At 44.3% G+C, this 20801-nt stretch overlaps 1 protein-coding gene across 1 annotated transcript; it reads left to right on the top strand.

Moving 5' to 3' along the window:
- Positions 1-477: 477 nt before the first annotated feature.
- Positions 478-15096, top strand: LOC113627386 (putative uncharacterized protein C16orf47). The gene is given in 3 exon segments (XM_027119920.1): positions 478-535; positions 14847-14921; positions 14924-15096. Coding segments are annotated over 3 exon segments (306 nt in total).
- Positions 15097-20801: the final 5705 nt, after the last annotated feature.

The following is a 20801-nucleotide window of genomic DNA, read 5'->3' as shown; positions in this document are numbered from 1 at the left end:
TGAAACAGAAGAGAAATCCATCATATGTGGAAAACTCAGCCATCAATAAGCAGCTCTGCAAACCTTTCAGTTGGGGACCAACCACAGAACTGGCTCTCCATCTACAATCAAACAGTCTTTAGCCGTGATCGGCCACTTCCGTCACCTCTGAGACTGGCAGATTTCCAATAAAGCCAATAGCCCCCTCCCCTGGGGTAAGGTCATCAGCAGGAGGCAGGCATTGTCGTTCAGCCCAGCAATTTGACAACAGTGTTAGCTCACACTCTATTAGCCAACAGCTACACCCTGACCCCTGACCCCGACATTGGCCTCAGACGTCCCTCTCCTGAGGTAGACTCTGATCATTTGAGGTGGCCCGCCCTGCTGGTTAGCATGAGAGGAGGTCCATCAGGGCCAGGAAGGGCTCCCTGGTCACCCCTGTTCCCAACAGGAGGCTTAAGCCTTCAAGTACAGAAACAAGCCAGAGTTGAACCCAAGATGGCAAAGGTGAAAGTTCAGAAGCATATCCATCAGCAGCCTGTCACCAAAGGACGATGTAAGAACCACGGAAGCTTTCAGCATAGGGATAGCTGTTGTCTCCAGACAGTTCTGCTCCTTAATGGAAAAGACATACCAAAATATGGCTTACAAAATACAAAATAATGGACTGAGATGTACCTTATATGAGGGTGTTAGATTGCAATGTACTTTGCAGTAGGGGAATTAGATTGAAGTGTTATGCCAGGGTAGTTAGGTTGAAATATGGATCATCCTAGGAAAGTTAGCTTGAGATGTGCTTTATAACACAGTTGTTAAATTAAGACGTGCTCTTCAATGCAAGCATTAGCCTGAGATGTGCATTATAGCAAAATTGTTAGGGGAAGATGTGGATTCCACTTTGGGAGGGGGATAAGAGCAAGAAAAACACCTTGTACTGAATAGTATTCAAGGTTACAGAAAGTCTTGTGCATTACATGGATTTCAGGGGTTTAAATGCAGGGGGAATGAGAGCATGGTGCATATATAGAGATAATGTTCTTCCCTTCTCCTTTCTCCCCGGCCAAACAATCTGCCGCTTTCCCCACTTTTCCTGTTAGGGACTTAAAGGCCTCCCCCATCAATAAAGACATTAACTCACTAAACAGCCTGATGGCTTTTCCTTCCCTGGCTTAACCCTTCGGGAGCTGGGGTTTCCTTCGGATTTGTAAAGATATTGATCCCAGATAATGTTTGCCTTTCTAACTCTCTCTTCCCTAGACTTGATGGATAGGTTCAGGGCTACATCTCGGCAGCCAACTCACCGCAGCTACACAGGGAAAGGGGAATGGAAAGAGAGGCAAGTGTTCAGTAGTTAACACCATTGGAACACTTTCCCTGGGATAGACAGGTAGTAACGTGGTGGCTGGGGAGAGATGCGGGAGCTGCAGCCTCTTTCAATCAGCACGGGATTTCACTTTCGATTTTCCTCATTCTTGTCTGATCCTTCTACCAAAATTTCTTTAGTTCAACTTAGAGCGTTGTATAATTTCTAATTAATATCAGATGCTGTCTTGAGGTCGGCCGCCCTGAGTTGCATTTGTAAAGACTCCTTTTCCAGTTAAAGTATGTGCTTTTCTCCAGCTCTGTCAACATGGAATGAACACAGGTAGCTGGAACATTTGCTGTGATAGTGGCCTAGGTGGGGGCGACTTTAATAAACGCTCCCCTTAAATGCAAATTTTACCCAAGAAAAATAAGTGAAGAAGGATGGGTTCATCCTGTCTCTCATTCACCAGTTGGCCTACAAACGTTCACCAGTTGTCTCCCCAACAGTGTTTTTGTTCTTTCTTCTCTTCCCTAGCTCAGAAGATATCGTTTACAGCCTCCAGAAGTCTAGCCGCGCATGATTGGATGATGTCCAGCTTTGCCCGAGTCAGAGAGGTGAGTTCCAGCCTTCTTGATTCTCAGTGAAAGAAAATGTTATACCAGGTGAGTTAACGCAGTCAAAAAGACTAACCTTCCAGACAACAGTACCAAACAAAACCAAACAGTTCAAAGGAAATTGCAGTGTTACTGGACACCTCTGCATTGTGCCTTGAGGTTCCAGGAAAGAGGCAAGCAGGCGATTCCGCATGTGTTTTGTCAGGCCCTGTTTTTCTAGATAGAAAAGTGGGTTTGTAGCAGAACCACGGCACTTACCTTCCCTGGCTGAGCTTCCTAAGGGCAGAACACAGGAATATGACAGAAATACACTGCCCAAGTGGGAAAGCACTTCCATCCCCCCTGTGCATCTTTGCCAATTTTCATCTTTTTGTCAGCCTTGCTACCCTTCCTGTCTCTGAGCATTTCCTGGTTAAGCACTCCTTAACTCCATTCTGGTGTATTCTTTTCTCTTCTTGGTGTCCATTCCTGCCTCATTTTTTGACATCACATTTTCCTTAAAAATAGGCTTTGAGAGCTATTTCTAGCCCCTGTCAAGGGATCTGTCCAGCCAGACTCCCACGGGATGTAGGAATGAGTTTAAAACCAATCCCAGAGAAGAAAGAAAAAAAAAGGGAGGTTGGCTTAGTCCCAGACTCCGTTTTAAAACAAATCTTCTGTTAGGTCAAGTGAGATATTTGGGGCCCCTCCCTAAATAGAAAGGGGAATTTCATTATGGTTCTCTTGAAACACCACCTAAAATCCCACTCCGAAGAGACCACATACTATCATGGCAAAATCATGGTGGCCTGGTGGTTGGAAGCAGCTTTGGAATCTGCCCCCTACCCCCCATCACTTAATTGCTTTGTGAATTTGGGCAAAGCACTGGACTTTTCTGAACCTCAATTTCTTCATCCATAAAATGGGTTTAATGGTATTATTGACCTGCAGGTTTCTATGAGGACCAAACTGGCTAATGCGTATAAAATGCTTAACCCAATGCCTGCCACAAGGTAATCCCTCAACCGATGGTGGCTGCTAACTTTGCAATTTCAGCGCCATACCAACGACTCACCCATTTACCTTGGGCTCCCGCGACACTGAGTTATCACATACCACACTGACCCTCGTGTGCTCATTAACACATCTGGTTTTAGAAACATGCTGTATCTCTTAGCCTTGCTCCTTTCCAACACTGCTGTTCATGAGGATATTCTCTGTACAGGAAGAAGGGCAGCCCTGCCAATGAGGGGAGAGACAGATTAGAAGGGCCTCCCTGATGGAATATAATCCATGCTCTGTACTCACTGCTAACCAGCCATGATTGTATTTCAAAGGTAACAGTTCATCTCCACCGTGGGGATTGGCGTACAATCCACAAATAGGGCCTAATGTGATCCGACAGGCCTGATTTCTCTAGATATATATTAAAACAACATGCCCAGTGCTGATGGCTCCAAGGTCCTGACCCTTAGCAAGGACTTATGACATAAGGCAACCTGCCCAGGAGAGCCAGCGGGGCAGGAGGCCAGAGGGACAAGGTCGTCGACTAATGAAGTGGTCAGCATTGAGTTTCTGTCACTCAGCTGGTTAAGAGGAAACTGAGAGGGAAGTAAAAGAAAATGGGAACATTTAAGGAACAAAGGAAAGGACCACATTTGAGCTGAGGCTCTGAAGGTGGACTGTTGTTGTCAGAAGGCAAGGGGACGAAACACAGCCCAGCTAAGCCTTCCCAGTGGCCTTGTTCAGTTTTACCTGCTGAACACAGACTGGTTGCAAGAGCATTTGAAAGAGGCTAACTCTACAGAAATCCCAAGTTAAAATGAAAATGAGCAGGTACTAAACCAGCCTGATCTTTGGTTCAAATTGGTTTCAGACACAGTAAGGAAAAGTGGTCAAGAGCTCAGGCTTGAAAATGGATTCCAGACTGATTCTCTCTGGGTTCCAAGCAAACTATGCTCTGAGCTTCAGCATCATTATCTGGAAAACTGATAACAGAACCCACCTCAAAGTGAGGGCGGTAGAAGGAGATGATGAAGTTCACCTAGTGGGCTTCGTGCGGTGCCTGACACAAATCATCACTCACGTGTCAGGAGCTGTTACTGTTATTCCACGTGCTCTAACAGTCTTGGAGAGAAGGTGTGGGGCTTTTAAAAAAATGGATAGTAAATTGTGTGTTGTTCAGTAAGAGGACAGTTCCACCTGTTTCACTGTGGCAATTCCTAATGCTTCCCACTGGAGGAGCGTTTCAAACTTTTGTACCACTCACCTGGTCAACAAATGTTAATTGAAAACTACCGCGTGCTAAGCGCTGTGCTAGGTCTTGGGATGGGGTTGTATTGAATCAGAATCATTCTTGACTTTGTTCTTCAGAGCCTTGCTGGGGAGGCAGAGATATCAAGACCTATAGAATAACTGGGAGTCTATTACAAGAACATGGCAAGGGGTGGGGGCAACCAACTCTTCTAGAGAAGGTCAGAGAGAAGTCAAAGAGATGAGGACGTTCATATCTGTTACATCGCTTGATCCTTCAAAGAATGCCTAGGGGCAGGTAAGACTGATGCCACTCTCCCCCTTTGTTTTATGTACAAAAAGGTTGAGACCCAGGCAAGTTAACCCTTGCCTTGTTTGCAGTGGTTCATAGTAGGATAAGACTGTTATCCCAGGCTCCAAACGTCCAGGAGGAAGCCTCCTTTGCAACATCAGAATGAATCAGGACCACTGATAGCCTTCCAAGGTCCAAAAACATTTCTCCTAACTGGCACTCTCATCAGATATAATCCAGTTCTTGAACATCTCAATGCACAAAAGGGCAGAAAGTTTCCGTTCCATCTCCTGAGTTACTAAAAAGATTCTTTCAAACATTTTACCTTTCATTGCTAAAGGTGAGGCACTATGGGTTAGGCAAAGAAGCACTCAATGGAGAGAGCAAGGACCAGAACGCTGATCTCAACAGTGCCATGGTTTCCCTCGAGTCCCATAGGCACTAGTGTCTCAGGTCCCCAGACTAGGAAACTTCATGTTCCTTGCCCACTTCTGCCTTACAGAGGTCACCTGAGGATGAACTGAAAGCATTGATCTGAAGAAGCACTTGGAGTGTTTAGTGGGGAGCATAAAGTTCCAATGGAAGTGATGATCAGATTAGACTGTAGTAGCCTGGGAATAAAGAGTTAGAGCATCACTGTGGCAGCCAACTCTCTGTTCCCATCATGACCCAGCCAAACCTCTTTCTACGGATTCAGTTCCTTGGGACTTTTGGGGGCGTTGGGAGACGCTAGCGGAGCAGCACAGATACTCACATGCCATTAACCAAGGCTGCTCTCTTTTTTTCTCTCAAATATACACCTAACATTAAGCTTTTTTCTGATTATAAAAAACATATATATAATCTCTTTTTAAAGTGCAAGCAGTTGATCAAAGCAGAAAGAAAATTAAGATCACCCAAAATTCTACCACCCAGAAGCAAACACTGTTAACCTGAAAGGCATCCTATCAGATGCCTGGTCTTCAGACATATACATATATTTGTCTTATTTTATGGTATCATAAAATAAGTGGTATCATATTATACATGTTATATTATACATGATACATATACATGATCATATTATACATGTTATATTATACATGATACAGTGGTATCATATTATACATGTTGTCCAAACACGTAACACACCAGTGCATTACAGATTTGCATGTTCCTTTTGAATGACTGTGTTGCATTCCAGTGTTGGATGTACTGTCAGTCATTTAACTAATCCCCTACGGATGGATAGTAATGTTATCTTAAACAATACTCTAATGAACATCCTTGTGCTTGATGAATCTTTCCAGTTGTCTCCTTAGGATAAATTCCCACAGTTGTAATTTCTGGGAAAGCTGTCCCCTTCAACCCAATGTTAAGAAAGAATTCACGTGGAGCATCGAGGGAATAAAAGGGCAATGACCAGCCAAGCTGAAGAGTCCTGTCAATCCTAGTGGCCCGTGATGATTGCAGGAACTCTTATCCATTCATCTCTGGGGACATGGGGGTGAGAGAAGGTGAATTTTCATATCCCTGAGATTAAGCATCATGCCAGGAGGGTCTAGAACTAGGTGCTTGCTTTCTTTTACTTCTTAGCTCCTATGCCTCTTACCCTGGCCTTTGGATCCATTGCACATGATACAGCCCTATCTGCCACACTCTTCATTTCCTGACACTCTGACCATCAGCCAGTGGATTCCATTTTCCCTTGACTTCCCTTTCTTCCTGCTTTCCTCCATATGGGGCCCAAAGGTTGATGAACTCCTTTGGGTAAGAAAAGGCACTGAGACCCACCAAGCAGTGAGTTGAGTTGGGTGATTACCTTGCAATGTTTTAATTTGCCTTTGGACAAATTCTCATAAGCTTTCCCGAGAAAATCTCCCTTTAGACGTAGTCATTTAATTTAAGAACAGTTGGGAGAGGAAGATGAGCTAAGATGACAGATGGAGGAAGGCAGATGTGTGTGTCTTAGAGGAACTCAGAAGCGCTCTGAGGATTTGGCATTCAGTGAAGCACAATGCCAGCTTCTACTGCTTGTGCCCGTGGACTTGAGAAATTTTCAAGAAATCATTAGAATACAATGATTTTCTCAGATGACAAGCAGGTTTTATTATTTTCTCTTGTCTGTAAAATCATGACAAGGTCACCGAAAGAACTGGATACCCCCTACACGCACCCCAAGTCCAGCAAACACAAAAAATAAAAATTTGAGTAGCCTTGTAGGAAGGCAAAACAAGGCAAAAAAATAATAACAAGGCTGTTGTTAGAAATTTCCTTTGGTCACATTGCCACAAAGATAACTTTTTAAAATTCCATGCTTACCCTGGTTTCCTTCAGACAGATTTTCTGAACATCCTAATTTGGTGTTCACATAATTCAATGTCTATTATTGTTTTAGGTCCACAGTTATTATTTTAATTATAATTCAAAGCTGCCTAATATACCCTGAAGCCACTGGGCACCTAAAAGAAATAAATAAAAACAACTTGCCATTTTTAAAAGCAGCGTGTTTATTTGGAAGTCAATCAACTGAGACATCATAAAACCTTCAAATAAACTAAAACGGAAACAAAATAAAATGTCCAGTCTTAATGTCCTTAGAAGGCATGCAGGAGACGGTCACTGCTAGCTGAGTGCTGGTGTGAGAGCTCTCAGAATGACCTTATTACTGGGAACCCAGTGTACATCTTGATGCCCACAGTCCATACCACAATCTGCACAGTCCTAGTCCTAGGTGTATAATCCTTGAGCCTTGGTGTGAAGTTTTAGTCAGTGAGAAGTTGGTCTAGCAACAAATTTGGTGCAGAAAAAGAAAAGGGCGTGCCAGAGGATTGGAAATGCCCACCCACTGACTACTTCATCCATACGGTGTTGGATGACTTTCTCCAGTGTAGGTGTCAATAAAGCAGATGCAGGTCTCATTAACTCTGATATTTTAAACGTGGAATTGCTAAAATATCAAAGTCTAGTGATTTTACATTTGGAAGGCTAAAGATATTTCAAAACAGTTCCGTAATGTTCCTACAAGTGAGTTTTCCATAACAGAAAATAGTAAAATCATTTTCAAACCATTTACTGCTAGTATTCTGCATGTAATCAGAGCTGTTATGGTTTGTTAAGCAACAGAATTATCTAGTGGGCAGGAGGTTTATGCTTCTTCAAGACCTTCAAGCTACACAAGTATGCAAATCAGTAAATATTATAGAATCCATTGAATAAGCATAGTCAGGATTTCCAGAGGGAAGCATCTATTCCCTCCACCCCCAGAATGGTCTTAGATAGTTTAGGTGACTCTCTTTGGGACCCAAACAGCTGGACTGTCAAATTTGGGTCACTTCAGGTTCTAAGAACAAGGCAGAGAGTAGTGTCCTCAGGGCGGCAAAAAACGGGCTCCCAGAGATCTCCTTCCTTACTGTGGAAGAAGTAAGAAAGAAAAGAAAAGAAAAAGAAAAGGAGAGGAGGGGAGGGAAGGGGAGAGAAGGGAAGAGAAGAAAAAGAAGGAAGTTGACCCCCAGAGAAGCAAACTCCTGTGGCTGCATGGATTAAGCAAAGAATACAAATAAGTGAAGTGGGAATAGTATAAGGCAGTAAAGAGAGGTGGGGACTATGGAGAACACGCCCAGCCTTAAGGGCAGCTGCTGCTTAACTCTAGCCAATGGTTCCCAGGCCCAATGTAACCAGAATTTTTGATTTTTCAAGAGAAGCTGGAAATATCAATTTTTTTACTTGAAATATCTCAAATTTTGAGTGTTGGCAATCAATCTGATATAAATACCCACACAACATACAAACCAAATAAAAGATTCAACATGCCACATTCAGCTCATGGGCCATAAGTTTGTAAACTGTATGAGACCGAAGCAAGAAGTTGGGAGTTAAAAGGAGCAACAGATTCTGAAGCATGGAACACAGAATTTATACTAAGGATTCTTTCATTCTCTGTCTCAGATAAGGGAGAGTTTCATCAAGTCTTGCCGCTAATTCCCATCTATAAAGTAAAATAGACACTTTTTCTCTCCCATGCTATCCAATGCCCTCAAACCTAAAATAACTCAATCTACTTCATCCTTTCTTTCTGATTCTCTTTGTAAGTATTGGGCTGGTGAATGAATTCTGGATGTACTGAGCTAGGCGAATGCTTCAGATCTCTTAGCATTCTGAGATGGGGATGGGTCAATGCATAAAAAGTATTCGTGGAAGGTGGAAATCTGTTTTGAGCCTATTTGCAATATTTCTTGGAAAAATTATAATGTATTTTATTGCTTATTTAAGGATATTATCCTTATAGCATTTCTGGCACTTGAGCTTAAAAATATTGATATTCAGCAGGTATATCAGTCAGTTTTTACTAGGTAATGCTGCATTAACAAACAATCCCCAAGCCTTAGTGACTTAAAATGAAGATACATTTTTCATGTACAAAATTACATGAAAGTAATCCCTCTGTTTCGCCTTGCTCCATTTCATCTAAATTACATGGTTGTATCTTTGCTCCACTTTGTCTTTATGCTGAGTCCTGGTCTGAAGGAGCAGCTCCTCCCTTGCTTCAAAACAATATCCTGCTAGAAGGGAGAAAAGAAACAACATGATGACTTTTAAGGCTTCTGCTCGGAAGTAGCATACATCACTTCCTCTCACATTTTATTGGTGGCCAAAACAAGTCACATGGCCAAGCCTGATGTTGACGAAGCAGGAGAAGTATTACCCTCTCACAGGAAAGGCGACATTTAGGAACAATGAAAATCTCCCATAGAGGGTACTGCCTCAGGAACTTTGAAAGGGAAAAATAAGGGGAAGCTCCCCAGCATCTCCTGTTGGAGAAACAAAACTAGACCTCAGACTCCATTCTGCCCTTGGTAGGGACCATTGAGGTCATTTGAGCAGTGAGTGGTTAAAAGATGGTACCTGGAGTCAGACTTCCTGAGTTCAAATCTTGGCTCTACCATTTCTTGGCTGTAGGACCTTGTATATATTACTCAACCCTCTTGTGTCTTGTTTATCCAATGTAAGCCACCTGTCTCATAAGGCTATTGGGAGGATTCAGTGAGTGAAGATATGTATTTATATATGGAGAGAGAATACTTAGAACAGTGTTTTGCTCATAATACGTATTGACTATTACTACAGTGATGATGACTAGAAAGCTGTTGGCTCAAATGCATCTCAGCCACCTTCTCACCCCTCTATAGCTAGATTACTCCAGGTCATTTTGACTTTAAGTATCCCATATGAAAATGCATGTACTTCTGGAAGGTCTAAACCCTGACGTTTTTATCGACTAATACCTTGTTGGGGAACACTTTGAAAGCAGGTTCCAGCAGGACGAGATATAGGAAAGGGTCCTGGAGACAGTGAGACAGAGAAAACAGAAGTTGGGGTACAAGGACCCCCAAAGTAAATTTGCCACACCTGATGCTTTTACCGAGAGCTACTCTGAGCAGACCAGTAATTCTCATCCTTGGCTACATATTAGAATCAAGGGGGTGCTCAGACCATACCCTACACCAGGACATCCAGAATCTCTGTGGGTGGGATTCAGTACTCTGAACATCTTAAAGCACCCCAGGTTCTTTTCATGTAAAACCAAGGTTGATTAGCCCAGGAGCAGTCTGCCTTCCACTGAGAGCACCTGACTGCCTCTTCCTTGGTTCAAATTTTGCTCCAGGGCTTCCCTGGTGGCGCAGTGGTTGAGAGTCCGCCTGCCGATGCAGGGGACATGGGTTCGTGCCCCGGTCCGGGAGGATCCCACAGGCCGCGGAGCGGCTGGGCCCGTGAGCCATGGCCGCTGAGCCTGCGCGTCCAGAGCCTGTGCTCCGCAACGGGAGAGGCCACAACAGTGAGAGACCCGCGTACCGCAAAAAAAAATAAAATAAAATATAAAAATAAAATTAAAAACAAAGAAGTACCTTAAGCATACACATGGAAAGCAGTGAATCTGTAACGGTGAACTATCAGCCATTATAGCAAAGAGGACAGACAATAGGTAGAAACGAGGGCTTTCTGGGTGCTGCTAAAATTATACGATGAATATATATATTTTTTTTTTTTTTTTTTTTTTTTTTTTTGGCGGTACACGGGCCTCTCACAGCTATGGCCTCTCCCACTGCGGAGCACAGGCTCCAGACGCGCAGGCTCAGCAGCCATGGCTCACGGGGCCCAGCCGCTCCGCGGCATGTGGGATCCTCCCGGACCGGGGCATGAACCTGTGTCCCCTGCATCGGCAGGCAGACTCTCAACCACTGCGCCACCAGGGAAGCCCCGATGAATATATTTTTTATATTGAAGGAAGGAATCACAAGAAAATGTTAACAGTGATAGTTATTGTAGAGCAGAACCAAACGCGGGTGAGAAGAGCGGGGGTTTTCATGTTCATTTTGGTTTTTTCTGTATTATTTGAGTTTTCAAACCCAGCTCCACACATTGGTTTTGTTTTATACCGACAGGATTTATCGGAAAAAATTAAACTATTGCTCTGTTTTGTTACTTGATCTTTTCTTCCTTGTATACTCCACATTAAAAATTGAGTCAGTTTTAAATATTATACCGTAAAACGAACCACTCTCCCCACTCCAATGCCACGCCCTCAAGCTGCTGATCATCTCAACGCAGAGATAAGACAGAGCAGAGGGAAGAACTAGAGCGCCCAGCGAGATGGGTTATAATTAAGTGCCCGAGAATGCAGAGCCATCTCTTGAGACCGTAGGAGTCCAGCTCTCTTCCCAAACATGGTATTTTCCCTGATGGTTTTTTTTTTTTCTCTCCACCAGAAATTTTCCACTTTAATTATGTGGGGTAGGTTAGAGGAGTTCACCTTCGGAACTTTAAATGCGCAAACAGCTAATCCCTTCCATAAGACACATTTCTGGGAAAGCCCAAAGATAAATGTTTACAGCCTGTGCTGGAAGAATAGAACCCAGCGAAATTCAAAATGATTTAAGCATGATGTGCCCATGCCTGAAGAAACAATTTAGAGAGACTCTAGCCTCTGTGTTCTGGAATTCTGGCCTTCGTTCTCACAAAGAGTGAAATCACTGGCAATGCGCATAGGTTAGATTTTCCCCCCACCTTTTCCCAGTTTTTCCTTCAACATGAGAAGGATGGTAATTAAAACCATACTTAAAATATTAAGTCTACTACCTAAAGGAATGAAGTTTATTAAAGTTGCTAGGAGTTAAGTACAGAAACTCAAAATAGCTTGAGCACACTCCCCTCGGCATATACCCAAAATATTGGTTGAGAGGAACCCAAGCATAGAGGTGGCACGCATGCACACATGAACACACATACACACACACACACACACACACACACACACACACACCCCAATACATTGATATATCAATAAATGGAAGGCATTTCTCAAGTAACTAACGTTTGACAAGCAGAGAGCAAAGATGACCTCCCTAATTAAGGTACTTAGAAGGGCCAGTTACTCAGAAAAATTATTAAATGTTGTCATAAGGGCACGGAGAAAATAAGGACCAATCCTAGGCACCGCTTAACCTCTTTGAGACAGTTTCTCGTCAATCATGTGGGGTCAGTGATTGATGGGAGGATGTGGGGAAGGTATAAGGAGATAGCCTGGCATGATCCCCGGCACAAAGGCAGGAGGTATGTAGTGTCAGGCCCCTTGTTCCTGGGGATCTCATGGTGGTTCAGCTGATGAAATATGAGCACTCTTTCTCCTCCCCCTGGGGCTGGCTGGAATCTACATTTCAATCCAGGTAAATTCTAACTATGATCAAAGAGAATTCCGTCACCATCCTTTTCTCCTCACCTAAGGTCATAAAGAAAGGGCAGTGTGAGGGCTTCCCTGGTGGCGCAGTGGTTGAGAGTCCGCCTGCCGACGCAGGGCACACGGGTTCGTGCCCCAGTCCGGGAAGATCCCACATGCCGCGGAGCGGCTGGGCCCGTGAGCCATGGCCGCTGAGCCTGCGCGTCCGGAGCCTGTGCTCCGCAACAGCAGAGGCCACAACAGTGAGAGGCCCGCGTACCGCAAAAAAAAAAAGAAAGGGCAGGGTGGTGTCGTGGGTAAACTCGGTCCTGTTTTGGACATGAGGCAACTCTCATCGCCATCCCAAAGGTTGTTGTGAGGCATGACTGCGATGCTGAATGGCAGGTGCCCAGCAGGCAGCAGGGTCTTAGCTGCTCTGCACTGCTCTGCTCTCCAGGGACTCCACGCACCCCTACACAGCTACCCGGATGGCCTGCAGGCAGGTTATGGACCCAGACCCACTCAGAAAGCACACCAGCATGATGAGGGCTGCTGCCACTCCCTGTATCCCATCACTCGTTTGGCCTGGGATCCCCTCTGGTGCTTTCTAAGGAGTTGGCGCTGTGGGCAGCCCAAGAGTGTCTTGAAAGGCAGTAGGGACAGGAAATGATTTCCTTATATGTTTGTTTTCAAATTCCTTGAAAAATTCCTTTAGGAATTTCTTGGAGCACACTACCTAGTGCATAGAAGCTGCTCAATAAATGTTTATGTGGAGTTCCCTGGTGGTCCAGTGGTTAGGACTCATTGCTTTCACTTCCATGGCCTGGGTTCAATCCCTGGTCAGGGAACTAAGATTGCACAAGCCACACAGCAAAAAAATAAAGGAAAGTAAAATAACAAATAAATAAATAAATGTTTATGAATGAACCGTAATTCGTGCTACCAATTCTTGAGTTGCTATTATGTGCCAGGCCCTGTACTCTAAGAGAATCTTAACTTCTTATTCTATTTTAACTACGCAAGAGGGAGAAAGGTACTCGAGTTTAACAGAAAAAAGACCAGGCTGTGGGATTATAATTTGAACTAGCTCCCCATCCTTCATTCTAGCTGAGTGACTTCTGGGAAAGTATTTAAATTCTCTGAGCCTCAGTTTTCTCATCTGTAAAATGGACATGTTATCTATCTCCTAGGATTGCTGTGAAGATTAAAAGATAGATCGTTAAGTAGGTAGGTAGGTAAGTAGATAGATAGATAGGTAGGTAGATAGATAGATAAACAGATCTTTTATATGTGTGTGTACAAACACACACATATAAAATCACATAACACAGTGTCTAGAACCTAGAATATGATGTTAAAAAACAGATGAAAAAATGGTATAACAACCCAGTGAGATGGGGGTTATTACCCCCATTTTATACATGAGAAACTCCTCAGAATGGCATCCTTTGACAGAAGTCCATTCAGTCTCTTCCACTGATAAGGAGTTTCTTTGTTTGTATCATGAATGAGTAGGGAATTGATCTGGAGCCTTAGAAAAACCCAAGATTGAGGGAAAAAATGGAGAAGGTTATTCCAGACAGGCTCAGACCTCACAGAGACTTGTGGGAAGGCATGGTGTAGACAGACTAGTGAGAGAGCGAAAGAAATACTAGCCACATTTTTCTCTTCTCCTCCCATACAGAATGCTTGAGTGTGAGCCAACTGGTAAATTTATTCCCGAGCCTATACTGGGAGACCTGTTATATATTAAGCGACTAAGCTGAGGTCCAGGAAAATGGTAGGTAGGAAAATGGTTAAGAAAAAGTGTTGTGGAGTGATCTGCCTAGGCTTGAATTCTAGCCTGTCATTTACAAGCTGTGTGACCATGGGAAAGTCTTTTAACCTCTCTGAGCTTTGGGTTCCACATTTGTAAAATGAGGATAATAATAGATCCTACTGCAGGGCTGCTTTGAGAATTACACGAATTAATATAAGCAGAGCCTATGCCATGCTTATACCTCGTAAGCATTCAATACATCATAATTTTTATTGTTGTTGTTACTATTTTTATATGCTTTATATACATAGTCCAAGATATGGGTGGATTAAGCAATGGGCCAAATCACACAACTACTAGCAACTGGTAGACACAGGATTCTAAAAACCAAAATCCCCCTGTACCAGTCAGAAAGGGTTTGGTTATGCTGGGTAACAAACAGGCCCAAAAGTTCAGCAGCATGACGTAATCGAAGTTCATTCCTCACTCACACAAAATGCAGTGCAGTTTTGGACAACTATCCATGTGTTAGCTTAACATTCCAGGGGGTTTGCTCTTATCCATATGAACACAATCACCTATGATCACAGTGGCAAGCGAAGAGCAGGAAAGTTATTCACTAGCAATTAAATGTCCACCCAGAAGGGACACACATTTCATTGGCCCAAACAAGTTACATAGTCATACCTAATTCAAGAAAGAGAAGCGCAATCCTGAGCACGTGCAAGTTCAGAAAACAAGTTATCAGTGAGCACCGAATCTCCCAAAGCCAGTCTCGTAGCAGCTCAGCATTGCACCATTCTGCCTCTCTCTGTGAACGGACCAGCCTTTGGTCAACTCTCTCTTTCTGCAGCAGTTAGTTTCAATACTCCTTAAGTGCAGAGAAAAGAATCAAGGTTTTAAATGAACTAATTAATCAGAGACTGTGTCACAAATCCCAGACTGGCTCTTGTCCCTTTCCTTCCCATCAGCAGCATTCCGTGGTCCATGGCTGTCCTCCAGTGCACCCAGTCAGCTCAGTCAAGACCAGGGCCACCCATCCCTCTGTTCGGGGGCCTCTCTTCTTCCCCCATCCATCACCAGGGCCCTGTGATCTCACCTGTCGATGCCCAGCTCTTGCTTGATATCTCAGTTCTGGAACAGAGATGCTCCAGCTGCTACCTGGGAAGGCTGTAGCCCCAAAAATATTTAGTTAGCAGCCATTCAGTTAAGTGGAATTGACTTTTTATCGGCTTTCCTCTGTACGGCTGCCACCAGCGAAGACTGCCTCCTCCTTCCCTCTTCTCTGCCTGTCAGTTCACTCCACATTCCTATCGGCAGCCTTTAGCTCTGATCAATACTAACCGCTGTGTAACAGCTCACGCACGGCTGCTCTGGTCTGCATCGATCAGAACCTTCTTCCAACAGGTAGTCAGCTATTCGAGGCAAAGACTTGAGATAAACACCTACTTTTACTTTAGGCTAATTCATTTCAGGGGGATTTCAAGGAGGCTCTGCACACCGTGTCTGTTAGACGAGCTGAAATCATAGAGTCAAGATCAACTCCTCATGTGCTCGAGACCCTAGGAGAACTTTCTTCCTCTCCCCACTTTCCCCATTCCCTTGTATGTTGTAAGTGCCACTTATAAACAAGTTACCAAGACTTGGGACATTGAAAATGCCACTTCGGGAAATGTGTCAGCCAGCCATCCCTCTTTCCTTTTAATAAGATACATCTGGGACTGCAGGAAACCCAGGGCTGCCGTGGGGACAGCATTGTCTCCGGGCAACCAAGCATCCTTCCAGCTTCCCCAGAACGAATCTCACAATATCCTGCAACCCTGGTCTCTTACCACTACAGGGGGCAGTCCTTGAATTCCTCCCCATCCTTATTCCAGCCTCACCAGTGAATCTGCCAGGAGCTGATATTGCAAAACCAGTTGTTATTTTGCAATTGATTAGGGGTTGGTACAACTTCATGGCATTTGTGTTATAACTAGAAAAAACGCAAGACTGGATGACGTACACTTTTTTCTCAACTTGTACACTAAGTGTGGCTGAGTGGTCCATCTGATACCATCGTGACCCTTTCACCTGGGTCCCAAACCTCTTGTCCTGTTTCTCTTTCTCCAGCACCCCCACCACTTGACACACCCAGCTCCTCAGTCCCCTCGTTCTGCTGAGCCTTCCCTTGCGTGCAGTTCCAACATCCTGCCCTTCATCTCGATGTTGTCATCTTATTTAAGCCCTCATCTCCTGGTGCTTGGACTACTGCAGTATCTTCTAGCTGGTTGCCTGGCTTCCCGTTGTTCCCTGCTTTGTTAATTTCATGCCGCACAAAGATTTATCTTCCTTGCACTCTGCTGTGATTGCCTTTCTCTTCTCAGAAATCCTCAGTGGCTTCCCATCACTCATCAGAATAAAGGCAAATTCCTCAGCCTATCATTCTGGTCTCCAGTAGTCTGGTCTTTACCTCGCTCTCTCCAGACTGTCTCTTGCTATCCTCTGGCAGAAACCCCGCACTCTATTCCATCTGGATAACATCCTACTTCCTCTATAAGAGTTTTCTAGCTCTGTGCCTAAAAAAAAAAAAAAAATAGTCACGCCCCACACTGCCTTTGAAATGGGTTCAAATCCTGGCTCCCTTACTTATTAGCTGTGTGACCTCAGTTGGGTTATCTAACTTCTCTCTGCCTCAATTTCTCACCTGTGTAATAGGGATAATAATAGTACTTACCCCATAAGATAGTTATGAAGATTAAATAAATTAACATACATAAGGTGTAAAGAATGGTACCTGCACATAGTAAATTCCAAATAAATATTTGCTCTTATCATTTTGTTATTATTTTCCCAATCCCTCCAAAGCATATCTTGTCCATGAACATTCTCTAGGTCACCCTAGCAAAAGATACTCATTTCCTTTTCTGCCTCTTACAGACCTTGTTTATAGATGAATGATAATTCATCATAATTACTGGGTGTCAGGTACATGCTCAGTTCTTTGATGCACATTATTCGCCCCAGATCTACTCTCCCTCCTTCGTCACCTTACTTTTTGCCACAGGAGGCTGATCGGTATGTCCAGTGGCTCCCAGCTGGATTTGGCCAACAAGGAACACTGGCAGGAAATAAGGAGGAAAAAGTGTGGGTCAGAGTTTTTATTCCTCCAGCTCCTTCTCAGACGTGTCACTGCGGAGCAGCTTCGTCTCTCAACTCAAGGTCATGGCTGCTGCCAGGTGGCCCTCTTGATCCTGCCTGCTGTGTCTCCAGCTCTTGGTTACCTCCTTGTCTCTTCACACCTGCGGTGATAACATGGCCCCAGGGCACTGCACTCTCCCTTGTGGGTCCCTGAACCCTGACCACACCTTTGTAAATACAATTGTTCCTCTATAAACTATCCCCAAATTATCTTAATTCCAATGTGCCACGCTGGGTGACACAGTTCTCATTACAACCCTATGAAGTAGGTACTGTCATTTTTACCAAAGAGGCCCGAGAGCACATCATGCGAGTGTTGGAACCACATCTGCCTGTCTCCAAAGCCCGTACTCTGAATCACTCTGTTATAATAAGGTGTAAGTAAGGTGGCTCTTTCTCTATGGATTTCCACACCTCTTCGTCAGAATATATTAGTTTGCTTTTGCCACATGAAAGAACACCCCAAAACTTAGAGGCCTCAAACAACAATCATTTAGTAGCCCACCAATCTGGGGGGTGGCAATTTGGGCTGGGCTCAGCTGGGAAGTTCTTCTGCTGGATTTGCCCAGTTTTGCTTGTATGGTGCAGTCAGCTGGAGGATTTTCTGAGGCCTGGTGGTCCCTGGTGGTGTCACATACATGTCTAGCATATAGGGGGTATCCACAAGGGTAACCAGCTACATGTCCCCAGTATCTAGCAGGTTAGCCTAGACTTCTTCACATGGTGGCTGGGTTCCAAAAAGAGCAAAAGAGGGCAAGCCTCAGTGTTCAAGCACTTTTCAAGCCTCTGGTTGCATCAGGCTGTCTAATGTCCCATGGGTATAACCCAGATTCAAGGCCTGGCAAAATCTACTCCACTTCTTTGGTGGGAACAGCTGCAAAATACTTCAGCCATTCTGTTTTCAATCTACCACAAGGGACATTCCTATCTGGAAAGATCTATGCCTTGACAACTTCATATCCTGTATCCTCATAACCCAAGTCAGAAAAGCAATATGGGCAGGTTCTGTGTTTAGGGGGTGGGGAGTATCCGCTTTATAGCTTGGTGAACATCTGACACTCTTCCTGCCTGTTACCACCAGACTGAAAATAATTCTGAAAGGGAAGTCTCTTAAAACTTAGCATGAGGGAATGGAATTTTTTTCTAATTAGGCTTCAGCAGAATTTTTAAAAGAATCTTTCTTTTCTTCAGTTGCCTCTCCCTTGTTATAAATTTTAACTCCACCCAGTGGCATACCACAGCCAGCCCTGCTTCTCCTCCCCGGCCTTCGACACCACTGTTTGCTTGGCAGCAATGCTCAGCTCACTTTGCCACAGAAGGCAGAGGGACAAGGCTTGCTTCCTGCATTCCTCACTTCCTCTTTTTTTCCCCTCCATTCCTCTTGGAGCTCATCCTTGTTGGCCCATTCCTGCTCTGCACCCATCTGGTACCCTCTCAGGATTCCTGCTCTGCACCCATCTGTACCCTCTCAGTACCCTCTCAGGATCAGGGTTCTAGGAAAGGCTGAAAGGTTAGCCTCTAGGGCTGCTCTGTACAGCCCCCCAGGTTGGGCACTGCACACAGTAACCAAGAGACTCAGCCAAAAGACGGGACCTACAGGAAGCCCTAAGATAGCATATCAATCTAGAAAGTAGTTGTACGTGAAAGTTCACTCTGAAATACCTGTGATATCATGAACTTGATGTGGTTAGCCACTCATTAATTTATTTCACAAGTATTTACTGAGTACCTGCTATGTGCCAGGCACTGTGCAGGCCCTGGAAAATAATACATGGTCCCTGCCCTTGAGAAACCTATAGTCTGGGGATAGATGGGAGGGAGACAGACACATGAAGAGACCGTATTGGTTAATGACATAAGTACTATGTAAGAGGGTGTCATGAGAAGCCAGGAAGCCACTGCACCTAGCCTGGGTGACTAGGGAAGGGTTTCTCAAGGAGACGAAACCTGGTAGGGTCTAGTCCAGTGCTGTCCCAGTAGAAGTATACTACCAGCCATGTATGTAATTTAAAATTTTCCAGTAACCACATTTAAAAAGTGAAAATATACAGGAGAAAATCATCTTAACATATATTATTAAAACCAATATATCCAAGATATTGCTATTTCACTACCTAATCAATATAAAAATTATTAACGAGATATTTTACATTCTTTTTCTTTTTTTTTCTTTTTTTTTTTTTTCCTGCGGTACGCGGGCCTCTCACTGTTGTGACCTCTCCCGTTGCGGAGCACAGGCTCCGGACGCGCAGGCTCAGCGGCCATGGCTCATGGGCCCAGCCACTCGGCGGCATGTGGGATCTTCCCGGACCGGGGCACGAACCCGTGTCCCCTGCATCGGCAGGCGAACTCTCAACCACTGTGCCACCGGGGAAGCCCTACATTCTTTTTATTGTACAAAGTCTTTGAAATCCAGTGTGTATTTTATAGTTACAGAACAACTCAATTTGGACACCAGCTTCTCAACAGTTAAAGTAAAATGTAGTCCTATCAAAGCAATAAAGGTGTGTTTAATAGAAACATATTTTATATTGTTCCATATATTCTTTTTTAATTTAAATTAATTTAAATGGCATAAAATTAAAAATTCAGTTTTTCCCTTCCACTAGCCACATTTCAAGAACTCGGTAGCTATGTGTGACTTGCGGCTACCATATTGGAGAACACAGGTCTAAAAGGATAAATAGATGAGAAGCAAAGAAAGTGGAGAGGATTGGGCATTCTTGGCAGGAAAAAAAAAACAGTGTCAGCAAAGGCATATACAATTGTATGGGGTTTGGACGGAGCCGTTTAGTATTACTGTGGCATAATGGGCAAGGCTAGTGGTGGGAAATGAGCTAAATGTGGAGGAAGAGGCAAGAGACAGTCAAATGAGCCTTGAGTGCTCCAAAAGAATCAAGGATCATGTGTTTCATAAGAATGTACTTAATATATGAGGGAAGTTGGGCACAGAGAGGAGTCTCAGGTGTAGGCCCTGGCTGAGGCCACTAAACCCTACTGTGAAGGAAGCCACCCTCCTGGAAGCTTAGGACAGAGGCTCAGCAAGTCCACATCTGAGATGATGGAGCTTGGCAAAACGAAGTATGGAGTGGAGGAAGTATGTATTTCCTGCAACCAACAGAAGTCAACTCAAGCATGCTTCAGTGAGGGGGCCTTACTGGCTCACAGGGAACAGTCCAGAGGTAAGGCAGGCCACGTGGCTGGTTGGTTCAAGTGCTCACGAGTATAAAGAAGGGCCAGAGCTCTTCTTCCCCTCCACTCTGTCAACCACAATGTTGACCTTGTCCTAAAGCCTGTTCCCCTTGGAGTCTTAGGATGCCTGCCGGCCAAGTTTGGAGCCCCATGTTCCCTCATTTATGTCAGTGGTAGAGAGTGTTTCATACCATCATTCCAAGTAGGATTCCTGAAATATACCTGATGGGACCATCCCAGGACACTGTGCCCACCCCTGAAGGAACAACTGTAATCAGGGAAATGAAAGGTGCTGACTGACTCAAGTCATTAGAGCTCACGGCTGGAACAGCCCACAAAGTCCATAGGCTGCATGGGGGTGCAGTTATCCAGACGAAAATCTAGATGCTGTTAAGGTGGGAGAGGAGGACACGGATGCCCGGTAGCAACTGACAAATGTCAACTACAGTCCACCCCTTTGGGTGCCTACTCAACACCCATTCATGCCCATCTTCCGCAGAAACACTTTCCCAAATGCCCATAAAACACATAAAAGTTCATGCAACTCAAATGGA

Source organism: Aethalodelphis obliquidens, unplaced genomic scaffold (genome assembly GCF_003676395.1).
Source record: "Aethalodelphis obliquidens isolate GAN/ISIS:26980383/991018 unplaced genomic scaffold, ASM367639v1 scaffold20, whole genome shotgun sequence".
Classification (NCBI taxonomy): domain Eukaryota; kingdom Metazoa; phylum Chordata; class Mammalia; order Artiodactyla; family Delphinidae; genus Aethalodelphis; species Aethalodelphis obliquidens.
The sequence above is the reverse complement of the archived record's forward strand: the minus strand, read 5'-3'. Positions and strand labels throughout refer to the sequence as shown.